The 25,775-nt window shown below is 33.3% G+C and overlaps 5 protein-coding genes across 11 annotated transcripts; 2 read left to right on the top strand and 3 right to left on the bottom strand.

Moving 5' to 3' along the window:
• Nucleotides 1-1,069: 1,069 nt before the first annotated feature.
• LOC100780622 (protein YIPF1 homolog) lies at nucleotides 1,070-4,840 on the bottom strand. 2 transcript variants are annotated; one of them, XM_003554613.5, is made up of 6 exons: nucleotides 4,615-4,824; nucleotides 4,489-4,528; nucleotides 4,321-4,401; nucleotides 2,258-2,444; nucleotides 1,616-1,883; nucleotides 1,070-1,509 (listed from the first exon to the last, which is right to left on the bottom strand). In XM_003554613.5, the coding sequence occupies exons 1-6, from the start codon at nucleotides 4,669-4,671 to the stop codon at nucleotides 1,303-1,305; spliced, it is 840 nt and encodes a 279-aa protein (XP_003554661.1). In that variant the 5' UTR covers nucleotides 4,672-4,824; the 3' UTR covers nucleotides 1,070-1,302. The 2 variants fall into 2 exon arrangements, with proteins under 2 accessions (XP_003554661.1, XP_040868677.1); XM_041012743.1 differs by having other exon boundaries at nucleotides 4,321-4,528; nucleotides 4,615-4,840.
• Nucleotides 4,841-5,436: 596 nt separating this feature from the next.
• LOC100780091 (RRP15-like protein-like) lies at nucleotides 5,437-9,094 on the bottom strand. Of its 5 annotated transcripts, none has more exons than NM_001255180.3 (9): nucleotides 8,777-9,094; nucleotides 7,814-8,336; nucleotides 7,629-7,730; nucleotides 7,426-7,507; nucleotides 7,281-7,300; nucleotides 7,104-7,164; nucleotides 6,462-6,541; nucleotides 5,888-5,995; nucleotides 5,437-5,813 (listed from the first exon to the last, which is right to left on the bottom strand). In NM_001255180.3, the coding sequence occupies exons 2-9, from the start codon at nucleotides 8,300-8,302 to the stop codon at nucleotides 5,751-5,753; spliced, it is 1,005 nt and encodes a 334-aa protein (NP_001242109.2). In that variant the 5' UTR covers nucleotides 8,303-8,336; nucleotides 8,777-9,094; the 3' UTR covers nucleotides 5,437-5,750. The 5 variants fall into 5 exon arrangements, with proteins under 5 accessions (NP_001242109.2, NP_001401439.1, XP_006603696.1 ...); NM_001414510.1 differs by having other exon boundaries at nucleotides 8,854-9,094; XM_006603633.4 differs by having other exon boundaries at nucleotides 5,576-5,813; nucleotides 8,734-8,958.
• Nucleotides 9,095-9,747: 653 nt separating this feature from the next.
• Nucleotides 9,748-11,305, bottom strand: LOC100810215 (cyclin-P3-1). The gene is made up of 2 exons (XM_003553681.5): nucleotides 10,881-11,305; nucleotides 9,748-10,678 (listed from the first exon to the last, which is right to left on the bottom strand). The coding sequence occupies exons 1-2, from the start codon at nucleotides 11,261-11,263 to the stop codon at nucleotides 10,531-10,533; spliced, it is 531 nt and encodes a 176-aa protein (XP_003553729.1). The 5' UTR covers nucleotides 11,264-11,305; the 3' UTR covers nucleotides 9,748-10,530.
• Nucleotides 11,306-11,646: 341 nt separating this feature from the next.
• LOC100809680 (putative UDP-glucuronate:xylan alpha-glucuronosyltransferase 4) lies at nucleotides 11,647-17,791 on the top strand. Its single transcript, XM_006604761.4, has 3 exons — nucleotides 11,647-11,750; nucleotides 14,418-15,045; nucleotides 16,703-17,791. The coding sequence occupies exons 2-3, from the start codon at nucleotides 14,433-14,435 to the stop codon at nucleotides 17,620-17,622; spliced, it is 1,533 nt and encodes a 510-aa protein (XP_006604824.2). The 5' UTR covers nucleotides 11,647-11,750; nucleotides 14,418-14,432; the 3' UTR covers nucleotides 17,623-17,791.
• Nucleotides 17,792-18,658: 867 nt separating this feature from the next.
• LOC100809140 (mannosylglycoprotein endo-beta-mannosidase) lies at nucleotides 18,659-24,774 on the top strand. Of its 2 annotated transcripts, none has more exons than XM_006604759.4 (11): nucleotides 18,659-18,979; nucleotides 19,069-19,207; nucleotides 19,618-19,845; nucleotides 20,021-20,079; nucleotides 20,299-20,347; nucleotides 20,787-21,017; nucleotides 21,790-21,959; nucleotides 22,077-22,281; nucleotides 22,576-23,244; nucleotides 23,363-23,590; nucleotides 23,839-24,774. In XM_006604759.4, exons 1-11 carry the CDS (start codon nucleotides 18,831-18,833, stop codon nucleotides 24,625-24,627), a joined length of 2,916 nt encoding a protein of 971 aa, XP_006604822.1. In that variant the 5' UTR covers nucleotides 18,659-18,830; the 3' UTR covers nucleotides 24,628-24,774. The 2 variants fall into 2 exon arrangements, with proteins under 2 accessions (XP_006604822.1, XP_006604823.1); XM_006604760.4 differs by having other exon boundaries at nucleotides 18,667-18,975.
• The last annotated feature ends 1,001 nt before the right edge of the window (nucleotides 24,775-25,775 follow it).

The following is a 25,775-nucleotide window of genomic DNA, read 5'->3' as shown; positions in this document are numbered from 1 at the left end:
AGAAATCAAACCTTTGACTTTCACATTATTATCACAACGCTCTAATCAACTGAGCTAATAGACCAATTTACATAATAAATTTTATGATAATAAATTTTTATCTAATAATTAATTTGTTTACATATATAAATTGTAAATAAAAATCATAGATTTAATACAAATTTACATATGTAAAAAAATACTAAATTTATTTAATTATCAATTGTTGTAATAAACATCTAAATACATCATTCAATTAAATATCATATTTATTTAATTTTCAATCATAATAATAAACATTCAAATACATCATTCAATTAAATATCAAATTTATTTAATTATTAATTATTATAATAAACATCTAAATACAACATCCAGTTAAATATCAAATTTTTTTATTTATCAAATTTTGTAAATAAAATAATGTATAAAAATTATAATTAAAAAAAAATTCAAAACATACGGATTGTCAATCCGTATGTTTTGAATTTTTTTAATACACATTTTTTCTTCGACGACGAAAAACCATTGAACTTCATCGTATATCTATAAACAACGAACGTCACGACAACAAACACTCATAAAAGGACGCTAACGGAAACAAGTTACACTGAGGGAGTGTGATTTTACGGGAAAAAAAAGATGCTACAAAAAAAAACTAACATGCTATTTGTAACCAAAAATACCCATAAGAACATTTTCGGTATTTTGGAAAACTACTGGATGTACCAGCAAAAATGCTGGGTGCCCCAAGCAGTTCCCCTATTGGATGTACCAGCAAAAATGCTGGGTGCCCCAAGCAGTTCCCCTATTATTTTTCACAGTTATGTTCGTATTCAGCTCAGCCCAACTTAACCCAATCCGTCCTAAAAGTAGTACATTAGCTCCTTGAAACCCAACTTCATTCATTCTAGCGTGAGCAACACAGTTCTCACGTAATTCCTTATCTAAAACGAACATGTATTTGCAGTACCCAAACATGCAATTCAACGTTAGCAATGGCCATACAGGGAGTCCGAACTTCGAGTAGTAAAAACACATTCAAAACTCAGCCCCAATAATTAATCATAAAAGCTTTAATTTACAAATGTAACAAAAGAATCACGGAAGCCTGCATTATAACTTGCATTAACAACATCGAAGACAAGTGCTTTTATGATGATCACAAGTTATTCACCTCTATATTGCAACAAAAGAATGAATATACGATGGTCAAATCTGTGAATCATGCTTCAGCTACAAATTGTATCCATGAAAATCTACAATGCCAAAAAGCTATACTTTCGTTCTGTATATATTTCATTCATACTGTCCAGTTTCCTCTTAAACTGATACTGTGAAGAGGTAAATCTTTAGTACAACAGCTAGAGCCAGCTGCAACAGAAAAATGCCAGCAACAATCAAGAACCACCTTTCACCTGCTGATTTGATATGTGCCCGGAGGTTCAGTGCCACAAATGTTGCTGACATGAACCCTGCCACACCTGCAACCACCCATCTAAATATATCCAGTGGCACAACGGACATACACTGCATCAAATAAAGGGTTTGACTTTTGAGAATACAATACAAAGCAAATGTCAAATTTCATACTTCCTTAAAATAAAAGGTAGTACGATGAAGACCATTAACTTACCAGGGCCGGAATAAAGACAAACAGGGAATACCCATACAGACAGAATAGTTGCACAAGGCCAGCCGGTGCAGAGAAGTATTTGAGGATTACATACAGGCAAAGGGGAACAATGGTAACATATCCATAAAACAAACCAGCAGACCAAGTCACCAGATTAATGTCATAATCCCATTCCTTGCTCTTCAGCTTGTGTGCTACATATGTCACAAAGGTGCCAATAGATGCCGCAACAAATATTAAGGTAGTGCAAATCCAGAATGGACCATACCTACATATATTTATATGAACTCAAAATTACATGCATAAAATTCACTCCTTTTTATGGAAAAATTATAAAAGTATTTGTTCTCCAAGAATAAATAATGGTGAGCATCATCTTATCCAGACACTAGTATTTAACTAGTAACAGAAGATATTTCCATAAACTTACATAAGAAATGAAACAAAACAAACAGATAACTAAATACATGACTTTAGTTTAGAAGATATTGACATATTAAAACTGGTCACAGCAATTTAAATACACCTTTTCTTCATAAAAATTATAAACATGCATTTCATAATTTGAAAATGTAAGAAATCAGAACCAAATGTTGGTAGTATCCTCAGTCAATGAAATGAGCAAAAGACAAAGTTACTCACAAATCAGGGTTGGTAGCAGTTTTTTCATTGAAAGATCCTCTAAATGGAAATAGTGAGTCGATAATCCTCTCCAGAACATCTGAAGTGTCAACATCAAAGTATGGTTTGTAAGCAGCAATTGTAAAAGTCTGAAACCAACCACCCTGCTGGGGTTCATCAGAACCAGATACAGGTTTTGAAAATGAATCTGCATAAAATGAACGAGACAATTCAACACAAACATGTAAAACAGATATCCAAGAAAAATAGTTAAACATAATAACTCTAGCCATAAAATTGCCAGAAGGACAACAGAAGGCAATGTCATAAGAAATAAGCATCAATCATCCCCTAGAATAAAAGAAATAAGTGCAAAATTCAAATCAAAAGAAACATGAGGGGAAAAAAGATCATAGGCCTTAAATGAAAGATACAAATAGCAAATAACAAGAAAATAGAACAAAATTGAATTCGGTTAAGAGACAATAAAGATGGAACAGAATTCAAACTAGAAAGAAAAAATAAATCTAAAAATCCATACGTCACACTAAATTATCATTGATATTTTTAAAGCTATTCTATTGCCATGCAATGTCAACGTTTTCACCCATAGGCTTTTCAGCAGAGCACAATGGGAGGTTGAGGAAGCAGCACTCTGAGGCAATCCTTGAGCCAATATCATGGCTGTTGCATGGAGAAAAGAACAGAGGAGGTTGAGCGTGTGCATCAGAGTTCAGAACAGAGAAAGAACAGGGGCGGGTGTCTGCCAGAAATACCACTGGACTGAAGGTGGGAGGGTGTTGGTCGCACAGAAAAGAGAAGCATGGAGCAAGGTTGCTAAACTAGAGATTCTACTTGGGATTGGGAGGGGATGAAAACTTGTAACTTGGGATTGTAACTAGGAACGTAAATCCTATATTCTTACCTAAAACACAAAATTATACTATATAAATAATATAATATATACACATAAAAAACTAACATAGATAAAGAAAATGACTTCTAAATTACAACATTAAACAAACTTATATTGAAAATTCGTAACCATAATAATATATTATAATTAACAGAATAATTATAATATATTATTATGATTGTTAATAATTAAGAGAAAAGAGAAACACTTAGGCCCATTCAAAAGAGAATCATTATACATTATAATCATTTTAAAAGTTATAGTCTCATTCTCTAAATAGTTATAGTTATAATTATATATTATACACTAAGGCCCCATTGGTCACTAAAAAATACACTTAGGCAGCGTTAGGCCCATTCAATAAAAATCTTGCTGAATCAGAAAAGAGACACCCTAACATGAACAGAAAAGGTTTAGGTTGCAAATCAGAGAAGAAGCCCGGGTGATTGGTTCAATCACATTTCACATTACTTTAGTTCGCAAAACAGAGTTTGCAAACAGAGGCGCAATCGGTGGCATCCCTGGGCAGCAGTGGTGGTGTAGGACAGAGGTCCAGCAGTTGCAAATGAAGGAGAAGAAGCCTGCGAACAAGAAGAGCAGATCGTGAAAGGGAATGGATGTGAAACACAACTGGAATTAAGTGTTTTTACAAAACCGGCTTGACTCATTGGGGATCGATGCTCCCAAGATTTCAAGTGGAAGATCACGATAACACTCTGGAACAATCCAGGCAACGATTCAGCACGGAGGAGGCTGCTTAGCATGTGGGATTGTGCGATTTCACAATCTGAATAGTGATTTTGACAACTGTGGCATGGGACTACATCCAAATCCAAGTATGGTTTTTAAGTTCTGAATAGGGGAAGGGAAATCAAAACCCCCCACCCCCACCCCCCAAGACACATATCAGAATCAGATAAATACGATAAAAATTATAAGGATAAACAAGTTAATGAAATTCAAAGCTAGATCAGGGGAATATTAATACAGCAAGATTTAAAAACCTTTCAAGCATCACAACAATCAGTAAACCACTTTGTTAGGTTATCTTAATCATTCATCTAAAGTCCTCAGGCACAGCATATATTAGACAATTGGGCATCTAGAATATTCATTGCAGTAAAAGCTTAAAATTATGCTATCTTAGAAGATATTGACATTCACAGACCATCAGCGTCACGAGGAGGCCCGGAAGCAGCAGTAATCTTGCCCAGAGGACCAGATGGAGGAAATGTCTGAAGATTTGAATCTAAAAAGAAAACAAAATCTATTATTAGATCGGGCATTACTAAATGAAAGTGAGGGTCGTTGAAGGAGAAAAAAGGGGGAATAAAACCTGCGAAATTGACGGTGGCGGGTCGTGAATCTGGAACGGCCTGAAAAGAAGGAAGGAGAGTGAGCGAAATGTGGAAGAGAAAAGAAGAGTAAGGAACAATAATAGATTTGGATTCTGAAGACTCACAGGAACAGATCCCTGAAGCTGCTGCGCGTCAATCGACGTATATTTTCCGGACATCATCTTCACTTCTGCTTCTCCCAGATCTCTCTTCTGCGTCTGTCACCTTTTATACTTTTCCATTTTTTTTCTTTTTTTACAAATTCAAAATTAAAAAATTATCTGCTAAGGATAATTTCCATCCAATTATAAAGTGGTTTCCATGTTTAACGATCGCAATTCAATTCATTTTATGACTAAAATATCACTTTCATCCATTGTGTTTTCAATAATCCTTTGTTCTTTTATGATTTAAAATTTCTGTTTTATCCTATGCTAGCCAAGATATTTCCTCCTTCAGATTAACACCAACACGTTATTAGTGTTTTCAATTTTAAAAAATTAATTTAAATAAAGTGATAATTTTTTCTGTCATAATCTTTTTTATTGAATATTTAAAAGTGATTTTTTTAAAAAACTAACCATGTTAACGTTTGCATTCCAAACTAACTAATTTTAACACATTGGCCATTAAAAATGGCCACAATGTTTAAATTAATTATTTTAGTTATAACTAAAATAATAAACCTATATATGAAATGTTGACTTTAATTAATTTAGACATTGTCGGTGCTTTTAACCATCACTTCAATTATATATAAAATATATATGATATATATATATATATATATATATATATATATATATATATATATATATATATATATATATATATATATAATAAGTTGCATAATAATTTATACAACATATTTTATGCATATCTTTCTTTTTAATCTTATCATTTATTACACTTTTAATTCAATTTTTTCTCTTTATATGCGTTGTTGTACAAGTATCATTTCTAAAATAAAAAAGAGTTGTGAATTGCAATGTTGAGTCTAAGTTAAAAACTAGTTAAATTTAATAATATTCATTAATCAATTGGATCATTTGGAAACAATGAGGAGAATGGTGTAGAGTAACAGAATGAGGAGGAATTTTACTGGAGGTGATTCATTGCTCGTATTGGTACACCAATGGCAACAAAATGTATGGATAAGATATTCCTATGCCAGTAACAACTAGAACAGTACCAATATTCAAAAACTGACAGATTGTCCCACCATGAATATCTCAATTCTGCTTGCTCGAGTTCTAAAATACTAATCTTCATCTGAACTACTATCTTCAGAAGTTTTTCCCATGTCATCTGATACATTTTTATCCTGTAGGAATGAAAAATGATGAGTGCAAGGTACATGTGTAGCATAAAAGTAATACAACTTCAAAGGATACTTACAGGCATTTTGTCCCAATCCTTTAGCCTTGAACTTGTCAGCATATAATTATCTCGTAATGGAGCCCAAGCAGGTTGTTCATCTTCTACCCTGTCAGTGCTTTCCTTGGCCTGCTTATATAAAACCCAAACCTTTTGATAATTTAAACACAAATGGAAGCTACCTCATTAAGATACATTTGTTATAATTTATTGAGAAACAAGGTATTATGGATCTAAAATATATATAAGTTCTTCTAATAAAAAACGTGAAGGCACTGTTTCAAAAACATCAAACCAAATTCAACCAGTTTGACAATTTTAAGAGACCAGATAAAATATAAAAGTTCAAAATGGAAAGCCAAATAATAGTATATTTAACATTACTGGTTAAATCCACTCCAACAACAGTATGACTAGAATTTTTCCAAATTCAGGATTTTGCAGCTAGCAATAATAAAATATGAAAGGGTGAACTGGTCAAACTGAAGATCAAACTAGTATGACCATTTTTAAATAACTGCTTGAAATTATTCAGTTGTTAGCTACGACCCAGCCAAATACTGACACCAAAAGAGAATGAGCAGTTGCAAATCACCTTTGTAGTGGTGCCAATTGCAGGCAATGATGGTTTCCCTAACTCTGAAAAGAAGGCCTGTTTGGTTCGTTTTCGTATCTCTGGCAGCATACACATATTTGATAATTAGAATTATGCACACACTACCAAGATTGAATATGTTACGATCAAGAAAATAGAACAGATAGGAATGAACAAAACAATAAAGTGAACAGCGAGTCAATAATATATGTATTGTAGTACAAACTACAAACAATAACAATGATAGAGGAGGAATCAAATTACTCCAAGAGTAACTTCAAAAGAGTGTGAAGTATGTTTTCTAGAGTTACTCTTGGAATAACTTGATTCCTCCTCATAATCTATATCTATCTATCTATATACTAATAAAGGGAATACTAACTTTGGGGTACATGCTTCATTAGACAATTTTATCCCTGCACCCCTCTTCTTAAACTTCCACTATTCTCTTTTAAACTACAGTAACTACCACTACTCTTATATTGTTAGTTTCTTTCTTTCCAATCATGTTTACTTTTTAAATTTAACCTCCCAACTTTTTTTTCCTTCTTTATTTAAAAATATATTTTTTCCCTCTAGTAACAATAATAAAAAAAAACTATTCTGAATATTTTCTAGGAAATACAGCATTAAACAACTAACCTTTTGCATCCTTAGTCCTTGAGGGGTTCAGTCCTTTCTGAGCAGTTTGTGCCTTATTTACCTGTAACAGGTGTGAACAAAATCTCTCGTTCAATAATGATAGAGATACAAAGAAACAATAAGGGTAGAAAATATAGGAAGAAAACCAAATTTGGTTAAATGTAAGTGAAAACTTACAGCATTGAACAGCTTGACCACTGAAAGTAGTCCAATTTGATCCATGGTCACAACAATAGTCCAAATCAGTAAACGGAAAATGCGAGTCATCAAAAAGAATAAAAGGCCATAGATTTTTCTTTAAAAGAAAATCCAACTCATTTACCTCCTTTTGTAGCAACACTTATTAAAAACTTTTCATGTGAATCCAAGTATGTAGCAGGTTTGACATGCCCCTTTTCTGCCAACTGTAACAAGCAATAAGATTACTATACAAGACTTTAGGGTGACAATAACTTAGAATACAAATAAATTGACAGTACTACATTGGATAAAATTAAAATCAGCCAACTAGAAATTTAAAATTACCATCTTCTTTTCTTTTTTGGCCTCTCCCTTGACCTTGCTTTCTGCTTCCTCTTCTGCAAGTTTGTCTACAACAAGTTTCCTTTGCCCTGACAGTATTGGACCCTACAAATTATCCAAGTCTTAAAAAAACCAGTTTCCCAATGTTCCGTATAAACATAATCTTGTTGTATGATCACCTAACTTACCAACATGTCATCAGGAACACTCTTCTGCATAATATTCTTAAAGGCCATCTTGAATGCTCTACATCCTTCAGTGAATTTTGTAATTCCTGGCTGAATTTCATTATCATCTTCTCCTTCATCATCAGAGCTGTGGTTATTCATATCAGTAGCATTCTTATTCCATGTTTTTTGTGGTCCTGCAGCTCCTTCATCCTCAGACCCATCCTCACTTTCTGTGTCATCCTCGTCATTTCTTTTATTGGTGATAGATGCCAGACCTTTAGGCTCTGAGGTAGCAGGTACAGTGGCCTCCTCATCTTCATCATCAGAATTATACTCTCGTGCACGCTTGCGGAAAAGTTTCTTCATTTTTTTGTCTATTTTAACTTTCTTCTGTCCATGTTGTGGTGGCATCACTTTTGCTTTATTACTTGACTTTTTATGGCCTTGCTTTTTAAAAAATTTCCTCTTACCTCTTCCAGGTTCTACCATTGTCATTTCTTCAGCCATGGACTGTTCTATTATTCAACTAATAAACTTCAACCTGAATATGTCATGAGTAAAAACAGGTAATATTAACAAACTGCAGCATTCAGCATCTACCCAAAAATAAAGGGTGCAGCACAGGTACTACGCAAGGAATGTGACATTAGTCATTAAAAGAGTGGAAACAAAATGTCATTCCCAAACCAGCTAATAGCTAGCCACTCAAATCAATTTCATTGCATCAATGACTTTAAGAGAAAAATAGCTCAGTTCAAATATCAAGTCACGCTCAACACAGTGGGAAGATGCCATAACTTGGTTCAAATTTCAAATTAAGACCTCACAAGCAGAACCAAAAGAGAACTCACATAAATCATTCACAACCAAGCAAACACTAATGATAAACCTAAAATTCAACATAAATGGGTTTGCAGTTTATCATGGAAAAACGAGACCTCCAAATGCTAGCAAAGAGTATTCAAGGAACATAGAGAATACATTGAAATTGAACTTGTACTTGTACAACACAATAACAGCAACAAAGAACAAATAAGGCACCGAAAGAATTGACGAACTCTGTGAGGGGAAGGGTTTGCGATGGCAGAGTGGGGAACGCGGTAAGGGTTTGATTACTGAGACCATGCACGGGTCGATGTGTTATGGATCGGGTAGTGTGGTGGATCCTAGTTCATATTTGGGTGCTCTCGAATTTAAGAATTGAGTTGGGCCGAAACTAAATAAATGTAAAATAATTATCATTTTTAAAGATTTTCTTTTTTCTTTTTGATGATAAAAACGATTTTTTTTAAATAAAATTAGATATTCACGTATAAGATTCTTATCAAATTGACAACGAAACTGTTATATAGATTATATTTTCAAAGTAAGACAAAGGATAAAATGTTGAATTCAAACACAACTTTAAATACTTTATACTTTATATTCAGTTTTGACAAACAAAAAAAAAAATCCTTCTAAAGAAAAATAAATTTTTGCCACAATCTAAATCATATATAGCATCAATTATATTATATATATATATAAGAAAATTTTGAAAAAGATATTTGTGAAATAGTTTCTTCGACATATATTAATTATGGGTGAGATTGTTAGATATTTCACATATATAATATGTTTGAGGAAATTTTGGAGGCACATATCAAGTTGTTTAGCAACTCCTAAGGAGCATACCTGTTAGTCAAATGAGTACTTGGCTCAGACAAAGTCAGGCACTGATGAAGTTGGCATCTCCCACTAGGTTACAAAAACATCACCAAGAGTTTGTTTTAAAGTTGGTGCCTCCCGCGTGGCCAAAAAACATCCCTTGGACATTTTTTTTTCCAATATTACATTAAATATTTTTTAAATACCTGTAAAAAAAACCACGTAACCAGTGCCCTAGCAGAAATGAAAACATTTTATTGCCCAAAATAAGGGTAGAATTGATAATTTAAAGACAAAATATGGTGCGTTGATTAGTTTTGTTGAAGTAATTGAATGGTGGTTAATTGTGTGCTGAGTTTTAATGACTTATTTTTTTTATTAATCGAATTCAAATATTAAAGATTTATAATAATTCATAAATTTTTGGTCAAACCAACTTAAGTTTTATTATTGAGATTCTTGAATTATTTTAGGGTGTGTTTGCTTGAGCGAGACTCCGAGAGAGAGTGAAAATAGTTTAGATGGATATTTGTATGTTATGATAGAAATAGAAATAGGAAAATGAAATTAATAAGTGAGAGGATTTTATCGGTACTTTTTTTACTTTATTTTTTTTACATATTTTCATTTATATTTGTATATTTTTTTTATTTCTCTGTAATCAAACTATTTTTATTTATATTTTATTTTTTCAGTCACCTTTTCTATTTTCATCTATTTTATCTTTTCCAAATATACCCTTAAAGCAATTGGATTTCTAATTTCCAGCATTAAGCTTTTTGCATTCATTATTTTAATTAATCGATACTCTTCAATTCAATATTATGTGCATGAGTAATCATGACTTCAATTTCATCATAAATGTTTCATGTCATAAACACAAAAACAAGAAAACACAACCCATCCGAACAAGTCTGAAGTCAACATCAAAACTAAAGTCTTTCAAGTTCTATCACCATCTTTAAGCATATTTCACACCTCTCAACCTCGCTTCGTTCATTGATTTATCATCTCTCTTGGTCATTTTTCACTTTGCTTGAAGACTAATGAGAGCAACGAATCTAATATTCTCCGAAAACTCAACCGCCCTATCCAAGCTTCTCACAATATTTGAGGAACAGCTCTGTTGTCACGAAGAGTCTAAATTCCAAATTAAACAAAAACTCCAATTCCATCCTATTCATCTCCTCTGTGCTAACCCCTCCCACTTTAGCATAGTAGGCATTGCTATAGTACCTGTAAAATTTGCAAGAATTTAACTTTGCTACATTCAATAAATTAAAAAACATTTTAAAATAGTTATTACAAAATTTAATATTTTGTAATTAAATATATAGTAACTAATGATTGGAAGATAGTGGATTCTTATAATTATATTCAATTCATGTCACAAGCATAATGCTAGTTAATAGTGTCATTTTTGCCAATAAGTACTTACTTATCATCAAGAAATTTGACAGCTACCATAACGCTTGTGATGAGGAGGCGATGTGCATTGAAGGAAGTAAGATATCCACCTTTTTTCTGAAAGAACCTGTCCATGTATATTTGAGCAATCACAAAACATGAAGGGCTGCAGTGAGAGTACTTTAGAATGCGCTCCATGTAATGTGTAACGCTCAAGTTAGGTGCTTTGGACCCATGAAAGATGGTAACGGGATCATTCTTCTTTCTGGTTGTGAGCAACAATTTCTCATTCTTCAAAATGGATCTCTCCCAATTGGAAGACAAGTTGAGCAGAACTAGTGGAGTCCCTGAGGCATGACTCTTAGATGGTGCACCCAATTCTAATGATTTATAGGTCTCTGATTTGATAGCCATGCCTTTGGATGATGTTGTTGTTGTCGATCGTCTCTATTTAAGTGCTACACCATAATTGTGCATGCTTTAATCATAGTATTAGCAATTTAATTAGTATATTGATGAGGTTTGTTCTAGAATGGTAGAGAACATTCGAGGTGTTTTGCTTTTGTTTCTTTCTCGCAGAATATTAAGGAAAAAGTGTATTCCTTCCTTTGGGTCGGAGATAGGACACCCAAAAGAATATTGTGCATATATGTTTTGATGAAAAAAGGAAGCAATTCCATCTGGTTGGGCCAATTTGGGCACAACACTGTTGTTCGATACTTAATTAGTAAAGCTTTCATTTTCTTCAAGCACAATAAATTCCAAGTGGGAATTGTGCCTCCCGAGGAGAATAAACCAACTAAGATGCTTGTGACGATAATGTCTGGTGCCACGACCACGAGTCTCAACCCCAGGAGAGATTAGGAACTGCGGGAATGGAGGGAAACACTGAAACATTGAGGTAATTGATAGGAGAATGGTTGTTAGGAATTCAATTTCTTTTAACATGTCGCACGCTATGATCAATATGTGAAAGTTTCATTTGATTGTTAAGTGGTTCATTCGCATAAACATCCTAAATTCTGCTAGGTATTGGGTGAAAAATGCTTCATGCAATGGGAATGATGAAAAGGACTTGTAGATACAACTAACATGTATAAAATGCACTGTGTATCAACTTCTACGGAACGAATCAAGACAACTAATTTTAAAAGGATTTTTTTATCTGTATGAATAAAAATAGAAATTAAGAATTTATAATAATTCACCTATTATATTTAATTTTTGAACTGTTATATTTTTTTATTCTAAGTATTTTTTTATATAATTTTTAAAATGTTATTTTCCTTTTTTTTCTTACTCACCTTATATCTTTTTATTATAAGTATATATTCTAATAACAACTTCACATTTGACATTAAATTAAAAGAAAATAAAAGGTGAGAATAAAAAAACAAGTTAATTACTCTTTTTATATAACCAGGACATTTTTGGCTAGCTGCCACTTTTTAATGAGAGTGGTTTTAGTTATTTTTATTAGATTGTGACACTTCATAAAAAAAAAAATTAATCTCTTATCTCTCTCAATATATTTAGTTCTAACTTGAATTTCAATATTTTTTTAGAAAACTTATCGATAATTAAAAATAGCATTATATCCCAATATAAATTATTTATCAAATATTTTTTAAACGTAACTACGAAGACCACCAACATTCATGAAGCATATGATTAGCAAATTCTACATCTCCTTTACACCGTACACACCACGCATTCAATCTTGTATCAGTTTCCATGCAAACATATAGTCACTTTTAATGGGATCACACCTTCCCCCAACATATTCCTTCATTAATTTCTGTCTTACCAAGTTGATCTAATTGTATATATTCCAGTAGATCACTCTTTAATTTCTTCCGTCTCCATTTATAGAATAGGCCTCAACTTTTTGAGACCGCGATCCAATCCGTAGTTAAGATGCCATTCACCAACACCGAAACAAAAGCCGTTTTTAAGCATTCATCAACCTATATACATGAAAGAATGCATTATTTGGTCTTTTAAACTTAAGAACATGAAAAAGTAATCGTATCCATTATATAGCAAAACCAACAACGTTGCCTTGATGTAAGCTCCTAAGCTGCACAACTGTACTCCAGCCTCTAAAAACAAGGGATTTTTTTTCATCCATGATAAGTCATATTATGTTGTAGATCTACAATCGTACAAATGAATGCATGGGAACACCGATCTGCGCATTTCTGTTTTCTAACCTCAACAACCTTTTCTGAATGATGCACTTGGCCTGCATTGACGACATCAAGAATTCTCCGAACACTATATCATTTTCATTTATACTTCACAATAAATACATATATGTAAATTAAGTAAAGATTAGGTGGAAACGAAGTATATAACTGACAAAAAATAATGTTATCTTAAATTTTTTAAAATGATAGATAAATAGAAATATTTTTTTAAAAAATATGACAATTAAAAAGGAAGGAGAGAATATTCATCTAGTTGGGGGCAAGCTAGTAACGTTCCTTTTTTTTTTTTCGATCGGCAAGTAACGTTCTTATTCAAGAGAATTTAATAACATTGAATACTTTGAATAAATTTGATTATAAAAATCATGATAACTTTTATTTAGTATTTAATGACATTTATTATAAAAAAAACAAATATTTGAAAAAAACATTATATGAAAATATAAAATGTTTACTTTTAATTGATTAAGAATAGTCAAAAGAACATATTTACTTAATTAATCCTGATAAAAAAAGTGATAATAAGTAGTAATCACCTTTTAACATTCTCTCTTTGATATACTATTTATTGGTTAAAATTTATTGAAAACTATAAAATTAAGATAGATGTTCATTAAATAACATGTGAAGTCACTTATTTTTTTTTTATTTCTAGTAAATTTCAATCAATGAAAATGTTGTATTTAAAAGAGTGTATTAGAAAATGTGTTATTCAAAAATTTCTTGATAACAATGCTCATTCATATCCCTACAAAGTACATATCATAGAAATTCAAAATGAATTAGAATGAGAATTCAATGGTGATACATTAATATTATAAAATAGTTATATACTTCCTTCAATCACAAATTATTATTTGTATGACTTTTAAGATAAGTTTATAAATTTTGACAAATTTATCATAAATGATGATTTGTGATTGAATGATAATATAAAATAATAAATAATTTATATATTATTAATATAAAGTATTTTTACATTATCATTTTTTCTGCATTTACATTATCATTTTTAATCATAAGTTATCATTAAGATAAATTTATTAATTTTTATGTTATAATTTTTAATTGATTGAGAGTGTAATAAGTGTTTAGAAATTAAACTCTATAGTAAAATCATTAAATGCAACACTATCATTTAAAACTTGCTGCCTATAATTATGCCTTTCCTCAGCGAGCCTTCTTATCAAATAGTCATCGACCCAAACCATAATCACCAAATTCAAAAAGAAAGAAAAAGAAAAATGGCTTCTAACAAGTCCTCTCCTTCTCGATCTCATTCAAGAATAAAGCGTTTTCTTATTTGTCTCGTACTAATGTCCCTACCCTTATTGTTCTTTGTACTTTCTGAGAAGCAGAAAAGAGTCACCAAAATGCTTGAGGTGGACCCGAAGCCAAGACCAAGACCCGCTTGGTTTGATGTCATAGCAAAAGGTATAATCAATAACAAAAAGAAAATTAAGGTAGGCCTCGTTAATATCGATGCTAGAGTGGATGGTAGCATATTTGAACAATTAGATACACTTGACTCTCAAGTAGATACTATATCTATAGATTTTGATCATGTTGATAAGAATTTGAAATGGGAGGATATTTTTCCCGAATGGATCGATGAAAACGGGAAATGGGGTCAACCCAAGTGCCCAAATTTGCCAATGCCGGCGTTGCAAAATTATGGGGATCTCAATGTTGTGGTAGCAAAAGTTCCATGTGGGATTAGGGATGTGTTTAGGTTGCAAGTTAACTTGGTGGTGGCTAATTTGGCTGTGGAGAGTGGGTGGGTGACCAAGATGGAGAGTGATCATAGGAAAGTTCATGTTGTGTTTGTGGGGTCTTGTGGTCCCATGGTAGAGATTTTCAGATGTGACGACCTTTTGATGCATCGACCTGAATATTGGGTGTACAGGCCCGATTTAAGGAGACTCAAGCACCAAACGCTTATGCCGCTTGGTTCATGCCAAATTGCTCCGGGTTATGCTGAAACAGGTACACTTAATTAATTAATTATTCATATTTAATATATTCTTTATATTTAATAAATATACTAATATTACATTATCATCTAATTACAAATTACTAAAGCTTTTATAATAATAATTAATTAATTAATGGATATTATTAAATTAAGAGTATCTCAATCCTAATGTTTCATAAGTTATTCAATAAATTTTTATCATTGAAAGTGCGTCTTTTAAATGAATTGTTTATATAAGCAATATTCTTAACAACTAAACACTATTTTTCAATTACAAAATTTAATGTAATTCAAATTAAACACTCTAACAACTTTAACATTGGAATATATGTTTATATAGAGTTTTTAAATTTATGTGACATTATAAGACTCATAAATTAATGATAAACAACTCTTTTAAGTAATTATTTGTAAATACTCTAATGGAGTACATAAAAATTAAGTATACTCATTAATTTGTGATAAAAATAATGCTAACTATAATAGAAATTTTTTGACAAACTCAAAAGGTACTCTTGCATTCATACCTAAGAAGCGATTTATTTGATAAGAAGATTCATATTTGAATTTGTATGTGTGCAAAAAAAATTTAGTCCAATGAGTTGAATAACACTCATTTTCCTTACCCTAGAAAAAAAATAAAAGAAATTTCTTGGCAGTTAAGGAATGTTATAAATTATAAACTTCCTTAATCTTAATTAATTTCCAAATTCACACACATTCCTTCGGAGACTCAATCTCTTCTTCAGATTGTGCTGCTGGTCTAGCTTTCAACACTATCCTATATTTATTATTCATAGAATAAAGACACTAGAGTGTCTAAATATTTAGAAAATAGACATTTAAGGTAATAATAACTATTTTGAATTTGAATATCTTCGATCTTAAAGAGACAAAAAGAAATGCAGTAAGTATACATTGAATATTTTCAGATCTCTAATTGATTTCGTAAGAGATAGAACACAAATAGATGTGTCTCAGGATTACTTGATTCTAACATTATTTATTGTTTTGAATTAGGTAAGAATAAGATATATGCAACTACAATATAGGAAACATTAGATTAGAGATTTATATTAAATTATTTATCTGTATATGGTAAATATTATTTTTAAGACAAACATGATTTTAGTTATTGTAAATTATTAGTAGTATGGTCAAATTTAATTTTCATCTTTCATTTTTTTTGTCTTTAATTTATAATTTTTTTTATTAACAATGATCTCTATGATTATTTATATATTAACGTGACATGCATCAAAATGATCGTTAATATAACATGACTAGATGCATGTTATCTCATAACAGTAGTGATATTATTGACTATGTTTAATGTTTTAAAGTCATGATTAGAACCCAAAAAAACCCTGTTTGGAAGACTAATAGTAAATGCTTCTATATGGAGTATATATTTAGAGAAATTAATATCTTGTTTAAACTTAATTATTTTTATATAGTTCAATCGAAAAATTACAATATTTATTCAAGTTAATTAATTTTTTTATCAAAAAATATTAATTTTATATTATTTATTAGAATGTTAGTTATATTATTAAAAGAGAAATTAAATCTACATTTTTTCTCATTTTCTTATTTATTTTTTAATCATCCAAGTCACTTTATTATATTTTGGTGATGACATGTTGTCTTATAATGGTTAATTTGAAGGTAAAGAGGCATGGAGGATAGACGTTGCACTTACGCGCGTTCCAAAGCTGGCCTACGTAACTGTTCTTCACTCTTCAGAAGCTTATGTTTGTGGTGCAATAGCACTTGCTCAAAGCATCCTTGGAACCCAAACCATGTTTATAGAAACTGACCTAGTCCTACTAGCGGATAACTCCATCGGTCCCCAATCCACGACGGGTCTAAAAGCCGCAGGGTGGAAGATCAAACGCATCCAACGCATCCTAAGCCCCTTCGCCAAAAAGGGTGCATACAACCAGTGGAACTACAGCAAGCTACGAATGTGGCAACTCACAACCTACGACAAAATCATCTTCATAGACTCCGACCTCTTAGTCCTCAGAAGCATCCACCATTTATTCGTGCTCCCTCAGTTATCAGCCGCACCTAACGAGAAAACGCTGTTCAACTCGGGCTTGATGGTAATCGAGCCGTCGCAATGCATGTTCCGGAAAATGATGAACGTGACTTCCAAGGTGCGTTCTTACAACGGCGGCGACCAAGGCTTTCTCAACGAAATCTTCACGTGGTGGCACCGTTTGCCGGCCAAGGTGAATCAGCTCAAGACTTTTCCTAGTAGTGGCCATGGGATGCACGAGCTCCCTGATGACGTGTACGCCGTACACTACCTGGGTCTGAAGCCGTGGATGTGTTATAGGGATTATGATTGTAACTGGGACATGCAGGATCGCCATGTTTTCGCGAGTGACTCGGCTCACAGGAGGTGGTGGCAGGTTTATGATGCCATGCCGAAAGAGTTGCAAGCTTATTGTGGACTCACGGAGAAGATGAATGAAAGGATTGTGAAGTGGAGAAGGATAGCAAGAAATGCTAGTTTTTCCGATGGCCATTGGAAGATTAAGGTCCAGGATCCTAGAAGGGGGAATTATTATTCAGATTAGAAGAATACGGTGCTAGCTAGCCGTATGAGCCTGGGGTCTCCTCGTTGCTACATATATACTCTATATATCAGAAGATGCAATCTTCAATGTGTTACAGATTAAATATTCAAATATAATTGCTACCCGTATTAGCTGTTGCCATGACTTACTCTTATGGATCGATCAGACATCACCAAACCACAATTATCCCATGGAAATAAGTCATTTTTTTATATTAAATATAGTGTAAGACAATTTACAACTACTCATCATATTCAATCAAATGAATTAGACTTTCTTAACATGAAAATAAGTTAGATAAATTTGATATTTCACACCGATAATATAATATAGTTAGATGATGCACATTTAATAAAAAAAAGCACAATGTTTAAAAAATAAAAATAACATAGTAATCACCCATCAGATTTAAACAGATTTCGTCTCTCTCACACAAGTACATATCGTTGCAATCAACAAAGATCTCTCAATAGTCAACACCATGTTCATAAATAAATGTATGTTTAATTTTTTAAAATTTTTATTGTTGTGTAATGTTTTGAATGCGTCCGAATATATCAATGTAATGTGTTAAATTTGTGTTTATTTAAGAATTATTCTAAATAATTTGGTTCGTCAAAATCTTGTGAAAATTTAAACACCACACCACTGAAAATTTGTGTAATTATGTATGAAACATCACACCACTGAAGTTAAGAAGTTATTTTATCCCTCTTAAAAAAGATATAAAAAAAAAAAAACTGTCTATTTCTGATTGTATACACTATGCTGACGCCTAGGAAAAGGTTTGTTTTGCAGTCACAAATGATGCGGACATGATGCATGCTGAGTTAGGCAATCATTATCGACAAGAGTCAGTTTTAATTTTGCTTTAACATGATACCCATACCAGTGAGTGACGATGCAACAAGTTCAGGATAGTTTGTGAAAGAAAGAAGGTTATGAATTATTGGGTGTTTGTAGAATTAAATTGCTAGTTTATTCATATGAAATTACAAAACTTAAAATTTCGTTAGACTTTGGGCATTATTTCAGGTAATACGTTCTGTCACTTGTGCATTCCTCTGGCAGCGAATTCCACGTGGCATGAACAAAATGCTACGTTACGTAAGATAAAGTAACTGTGAGTGTCCCCCTTTTATTTTTTTATTGTGTGCGTTTGGCGAGAGCAGTGAGGAAGAAGCCTCTCCGGCGATCTGAGGTTTCCGATGGCGGAGCAACACCGCAAGACCACGCTGGATTCGGGCTGGGTCGCAGCGAGGTCCACTGAGGTCCAATTCACCGGAATCCAGCTCACCACTACTCACCCTCCAACACGCCCCACTTCCCCATGGATGCAAGCTCTCGTTCCTGGAACGTAATCACAATCACATTTTCCATTTCACAATTTTATTATTTTACTTCCTCTTTAATTTATTGACTTCATTCCGCACAATCACTTAACAGTGTTCTAGCGACCTTGGTGAAGAACAAAGCCGTTCCCGATCCTTTCTATGGACTGCAAAATGAGCACATCATTGACATTGCTGATTCTGGAAGAGACTATTACACCTTTTGGTTCTTTACAACCTTTAATTGCAAGCTTGTACGTCTTTGGAATTGTTCTTTCACGCATTGTATGATATAAGTTTAGATTAGATTTTCAAGTGGTGCCCTTTGATTTTAATTTCATATTCCCCTTTTTTGCTTCTGCTGATATTTTGTGCTTTCAAGTCCGTGAATTAGTATTCCATAGATAGGGACTGACTGCTATCGAGTATCCAAGGTTTTAAATCGTGGTCGCAGTTGTAGTTTTGTCTTGATCTTTGATATTACGAAAAATTGTGGTGGCAGAGAGTCCAAAAACTTTGACATTGTGGCTGCAACCACGACTGTGGACCATTTTTTAAAACCTTGCCGGTATCTAAATAATAATCTGCTTATGAATATACGGTGGCGGTTTGTTACTTTGATGGAAGGGACACCACTAATTACTTGGCCTTTTTGCATTTGCAGTCAAGCAATGAGCATTGTGATCTGAACTTCCGTGGAATCAATTACTCTGCTGATGTGTATTTGAACGGCCACGAAATCATCCTACCGAAAGGGATGTTTCGAAGGCACTCCCTTGATGTCACCGATATTCTTCATTCGGATGGCACAAACCTGCTTGCTGTTCTTGTTCATCCTCCGGATCATCCCGGGAGAATTCCTCCCGAGGGGGGACAAGGCGGTGATCATGAGGTTGGGAATTAACTTCATACATATGATCCATTAATGTTACATGAAAGCTTTAAATATGAATTGCAAGTGTTTCATAACTTATGGAATCAGTTAGGCTTACAGTGAAAGAGGAAGAGGAACAATACTTGCAGTTGTGTGCAGGATATGTAATTCATTTTCTCTTGTTATTTTGTAGATAGGAAAGGATGTGACTACACAGTATGTTGAAGGTTGGGATTGGATGGCTCCTATAAGGTGACATTGCTAATACTTGTATTGATGCGTGGTAATTGTTCCAAAAATAATATATTTATTTTTTCCTTATTCTTTGATCTAAAAACCTGCCATTCTTTTTCTAGAGCATTTTGGGCATTACCTATTGACTGTTTGAAATTTAAAGAGAATAGGAACAATGGAAAAGCCAACTAAAGTAAAACGTATCTATGACTAATGCAAGTTTAAATATGATTGCAGGGATAGGAATACTGGAATATGGGATGAGGTTTCTATTTCTGTTACTGGGGTGAGTTGCATTAATTGTTTTAGTTCGTCCAAAAGTCTTCACTATTTTTTTTATAGTCACTCATTGGATTTTTCACTGAGACAAATTATGGAGGCCTTCCATTTCCCTTTGCAATCGTTCTGTGTTTATTGCATTGTTGGTCCTAACTAATCCATTTGTATTTCATAGTAAATATTGTTGAACTTCAAATCCAATCATATGCTGGCTTTATGAAATATAGTTTGGGTAGTCATTGAGATGTCTGGAAATCAAAACCAGGATATTGTTGAGGCATGAGCTAGACATCAGAATTGCCATGTTAATTTTGGCTTTTAATGCAGTCCATACAATCAACAAACCAGATCAAACATCCCGTAGTGTCAATTTTCTTTGTTTTATAGACGATTGTGCTTCCAGCTGTTCCTTGGTGGGATGACTTCAGTGTCTGTGTTTGGTGCAGCCAGTAAAAATAATTGATCCACACTTGGTTTCAACATTTTCTGATGATTATAAGAAGGCATATCTACATACAACAACTGAGTTGGAAAACAGGAGCTCCTTGACTGCTGAGTGTTCTTTGAGTGTCCAAGTGACAACAGAACTTGAGGATAGCATTTGCTTAGTAGAGCATCTTCAAACTCAAGATCTCTCAATTCCTGCAAACTCAGCGGTGCAATATACATTTCCTGAGGTCAGTTACTGCATTCATTATGCTTATGACAAAGTTTGTTCCATTGTTCTTAGACTGTTAACACATTTTAAGAACGTAATTATTAATTCAAGACATCTCGATCAACAAATTTGGCAATTTTAAGAAATTTGTTCGATTTCACACCCTATTCTCTTGGTTAATGTTCTTGGACAGCTTTTGTGCATGTTTGTCTATATGGCTTACATCATGTGTTGGAGCTTGTGCTGTAGCTAGACAATGTTTAATATACTGCCAATTGTTTTAGGTTCAAAATATCCTAAATAATAAATAAAAATGGATCTCTTATATTTCCTTACTTATCAAAGGAGCAAATGTTAGGATATGATTGGAGATGATGAATATATATTAGAAATTGTCAAGACGTTGACATCCTTAATTTGTAAATTATTACTTAATTACTTAATATCTTTCTTTGCTGTTTATGCTGATATGTATGATCCAAAGAAACAAATCTTACAGCCAAGCATTTAAAGAAGTCAAGTTATCATAGGGACACCCTCGCCCTCTTTTTTGCATTGAACATATGCAATTCTGGATTGATAAAGCAATGAAGCATATAAAAAAAAATTAAAGCAACCCAAGTGATAATAGGGACAGCACTTTTTCTTTTTCTTTTTTTTACATTGCACAATGCAATCCCGATTAGATAGTATTTTCTATCATCCTTTTACTACTGATCCTGTTATCTTGCATATATTGGGGGTTTAAGTTTCAATGCTTGTTTTCAAGTGCTAATGGTCTGAATTAACAGCTTTTCTTCTCCAAGCCCAATTTATGGTGGCCAAATGGAATGGGAAAACAATCTTTGTACAATGTTGTTATTGTCATTGATGTTAAAGGATTTGGTGAATCTGATTCATGGAGCCATCACTTTGGATTCCGCAAAATTGAGAGTCATATTGATGATGCTACTGGTGGAAGGTATGGTGATTTCTCGGATTTCTTCAATGTTATAATTTCTACCTTTTACTTAGTAGAAATAATTCAATTTTTAAACTGTTTTTGTATGTGATTTGTTGCATACTTCTTATTTTGTAGGTTATTTAAAGTCAATGGAAAACCAATTTTTATTCGAGGGGGTAACTGGATATTGTCAGATGGACTACTGCGGCTTTCAAAGAAGCGGTATAATACAGATATCAAATTTCATGCAGATATGAATTTCAACATGATTCGATGCTGGGGTGGTGGGCTGGCTGAAAGACCGGAGTTTTATCATTACTGTGATTATTATGGCCTTCTGGTAAGCTGCACTTGCTACCAGACCCTTACTTTTTCTTATAATTTAATGTCAACATGTTAGGATCCAATTGCAAGGTATGGTGGGACTTGAGTCCCACTTTAAAGTATGGAAATTTAGTGTGGGATTTATAAAGCCTTGGGCTTTCCATGTACAACAGCTAGCTCTTGTTGTGTGGTTCTCCCAAGGTTTTTATCACAGTATTTTTCCTGTTATATCTTAGGCTCTTTATGTTTATATTCGTTGGTGGCAGTATTGGTTTTAAAAATTGATCTAGTTGCTGGCTTAATTTTGTAGGTATGGCAAGAGTTTTGGATTACTGGGGATGTTGATGGACGTGGTGACCCAGTGTCCAATCCAAATGGTCCACTGGACCATGACCTTTTCTTGTTTTCTGCAAGAGACACAGTTAAGCTTCTAAGAAATCATCCTAGCCTTGCACTATGGGTGGGGGGAAATGAACAGGTTCCACCGGATGATATAAATGCTGCTCTTAAAAATGATCTGAGGCTTCATCCTTATTTTGAAAGTGTGGAGGAAAATAGCAAACCTGTAGGAGACTGGTCCCCAATGTCGACAGATTTTAGTCAGTATCTTGATGGCACACGCATTTACATACAAGGTTCAATGTGGGATGGGTTTGCTGATGGGAAGGGGAACTTCACTGATGGTCCTTATGAAATTCAAAATCCTGAAGATTTCTTCAAGAATCACTTTTATAATTATGGATTCAATCCAGAGGTTGGCTCTGTGGGAATGCCAGTTGCAGCTACCATAAGAGCAACAATGCCCTCAGAAGGATGGCAGATACCAGTGTTTAAGAAACTTCCCAATGGTTATGTTGAAGAAGTTCCAAATCCCATATGGGAATACCATAAATATATTCCTTATTCAAAACCAACCAAGGTTCATGATCAGATTCAACTTTATGGTGATGCTAAAGATCTCGATGATTTTTGTTTGAAGGTAAGAGAAAGTAGAAACCTTCATCCTGTTGGCCATTAGCAATGCATTTTTTATCGTCCTATTTTTCATGATCTTTTGCTGAAGTTGATGTATAATTTAGATGCTATAATCTTTTCAGGCTCAACTTGTCAACTACATACAATATAGAGCTCTTCTGGAGGGATGGACTTCTCGCATGTGGAGTAAATATACAGGTGTATTAATATGGAAGACACAGAATCCCTGGACTGGTCTGAGAGGTCAATTTTATGATCATCTACTTGATCAAACAGCAGGTTTCTATGGTTGTCGGTGTGCTGCAGAACCAGTTCATGTACAGCTTAATCTGGCTACATATTTGATAGAGGTAAGTGTCTAAATGAATTTCTAGTTTTATGAGTGTCTCAATTTTACCAATATGATAAATATTTTCCCCCATTCATTAAGTTAAAATTGAGATAGGAAGTCAAATGTGGCAAGTTAAAAAGATTATTAGTGTAAGAAATTGTGAAAATTGTATGATTCACAATTTTCATTGCAATTTATGCATGGTCCACTTATGAAAGAGTGGGTCATTAAAGGTTCTGTATCTTTTTATCTTTCTTCCCACAACAGGTTGTTAATACTACAGCAGAAGAAATGTCTAATGTTGCCATTGAAGCTTCAGTGTGGGATCTTGACGGGACATGCCCTTACTACAGAGTTCATGAAAATTTCTCTTTGCTGCCAAAAAAAGTAGCACCTATTTTTAAGATGAAGTATCCAGAGTCAAAAGATCCAAAGCCAGTCTACTTTCTTCTTCTCAAACTCTATAACATGTCAGATAATAGAGTTATATCCAGAAACTTTTATTGGTTGCATCTTTCTGGTGGAGATTACAAGTTATTGGAGCCATATAGGGAGAAGAAAATACCTCTCAAGATAACATCGAAGGTTTCAATTGAAGAATGCACTTATAATATTCAAATGCTTGTGGCAAACACATCTAAAAGACCAGCCTCTACAAGTTCAACAGCTAGGCTAAGTGATGGTTTTTATGGCACACACTCACTGGAAACTCTGGCTTGTGGGGTTGGAATAGAACAAAAATCTAGTTGGTTTAAGAGGATACATAGATGTTTTGCTGGGAAAAGTGATGGTTTGAAAGTTACTGAAATAAGTGGGCCTGATGTAGGCGTTGCTTTCTTTCTTCATTTTTCTGTTCATACTTCAAAGATGGACCACAATGAAGGGAAAGACACAAGAATTCTTCCGGTTCATTACTCAGATAACTATTTCTCACTAGTCCCAGGAGAGACCATGCCTATAAATATATCTTTTGAGGTTCCTCTGGGTGTCACTCCTCGAGTTATTCTGCATGGCTGGAATTACGATGGAGGTGAAATCATTTGCGAAGTTGTATAGTAATCTCCTGAAACCTTGTGAAATGATAAAGTCTTGTGTGTGTTATTAAAAATGCATCACAAAGAGAGACCTTAATGATTTCAATTTTATTTGTTGGTTTACTATACCTCAAAAGGCTAATATATCGTTGCAATGTTTGAAGATTAATCTTTGCAATTGTTTATCTAATGGTAAATCTGTGCAATACAAAATAAGAGAGAATGATGCACGGGTATTGCAGCTACACAGACTTACTCCACTAGTATTATACGTTCACTAACAATGACTTGTGCATATTTTATCCAAAAGAACAAAACAATGTAGGAGGTATTTTCCTAGCCATTAAAGACATTTTAGTGGAATTCCAAGATATGTTTTAAGAGTGGAAGGTCTACCTCCCCTTCAAAAACATGACCATGCTATTATACTAAAGGAAGTGGCTAAAATACCTATGTGACAGTACAACTATCCCTATTATCGAAAAGGTGTGAGATGGAATAAATAATTAATGACTTGGTAGCTGTTAGCGTCATACAACCTAGTATCAGCCCTTACTCAAGTCCTATTATTTTTATTAAGAAAAAATATATACGAAAGATGGGTGTTTTGTGTGGATTATAAGGCACACAATAAAGTTATAGTCTCATGTTGGTTATAGATGTCAAAACAAATTAAATTTGACAAGTGAACTCATTTAACTTGCCAAAACAACTTTCTTTGGATTGTGTGATTTAATTTTTCAACCTGCATAATCCGATTGAACAGACTCATCAAGTTAAGTTTTTAATTTTATTTGATGGATTGTTTAATTAAATATTTCTTTATTCAGGAGGCCAATCAAACTCAACTCACAACTCATCAAAGTTGGGTTGAATTGAGATTTTTAACCCAAACAAATCCAACCTAACCTATTGTTAGGGTGAATTAGGTCAAGTTGATCCACCACTCCTTTGTGACCTAACAATCCATGATATTCATTACTCTTTTACATCCTTCCTCTTCTTTATTGGAAAATAAATATCTATTGTTTAACAAATATAATAATTTAAAAAAATACCAAAAGGCAAAGGCACCGGAGCATAAACCTTTTACTTATCCTTAGGTTTAGAATTAGTCTGTGAAATAGGGTCCTCCCCGCCCCATCAGCCTCCCTGTTTTCCCTTTCATGG

Source organism: Glycine max, chromosome 19 (genome assembly GCF_000004515.6).
Source record: "Glycine max cultivar Williams 82 chromosome 19, Glycine_max_v4.0, whole genome shotgun sequence".
NCBI classification, from domain to species: domain Eukaryota; kingdom Viridiplantae; phylum Streptophyta; class Magnoliopsida; order Fabales; family Fabaceae; genus Glycine; species Glycine max.
This window is presented reverse-complemented; position numbering and strand designations above follow the sequence as displayed.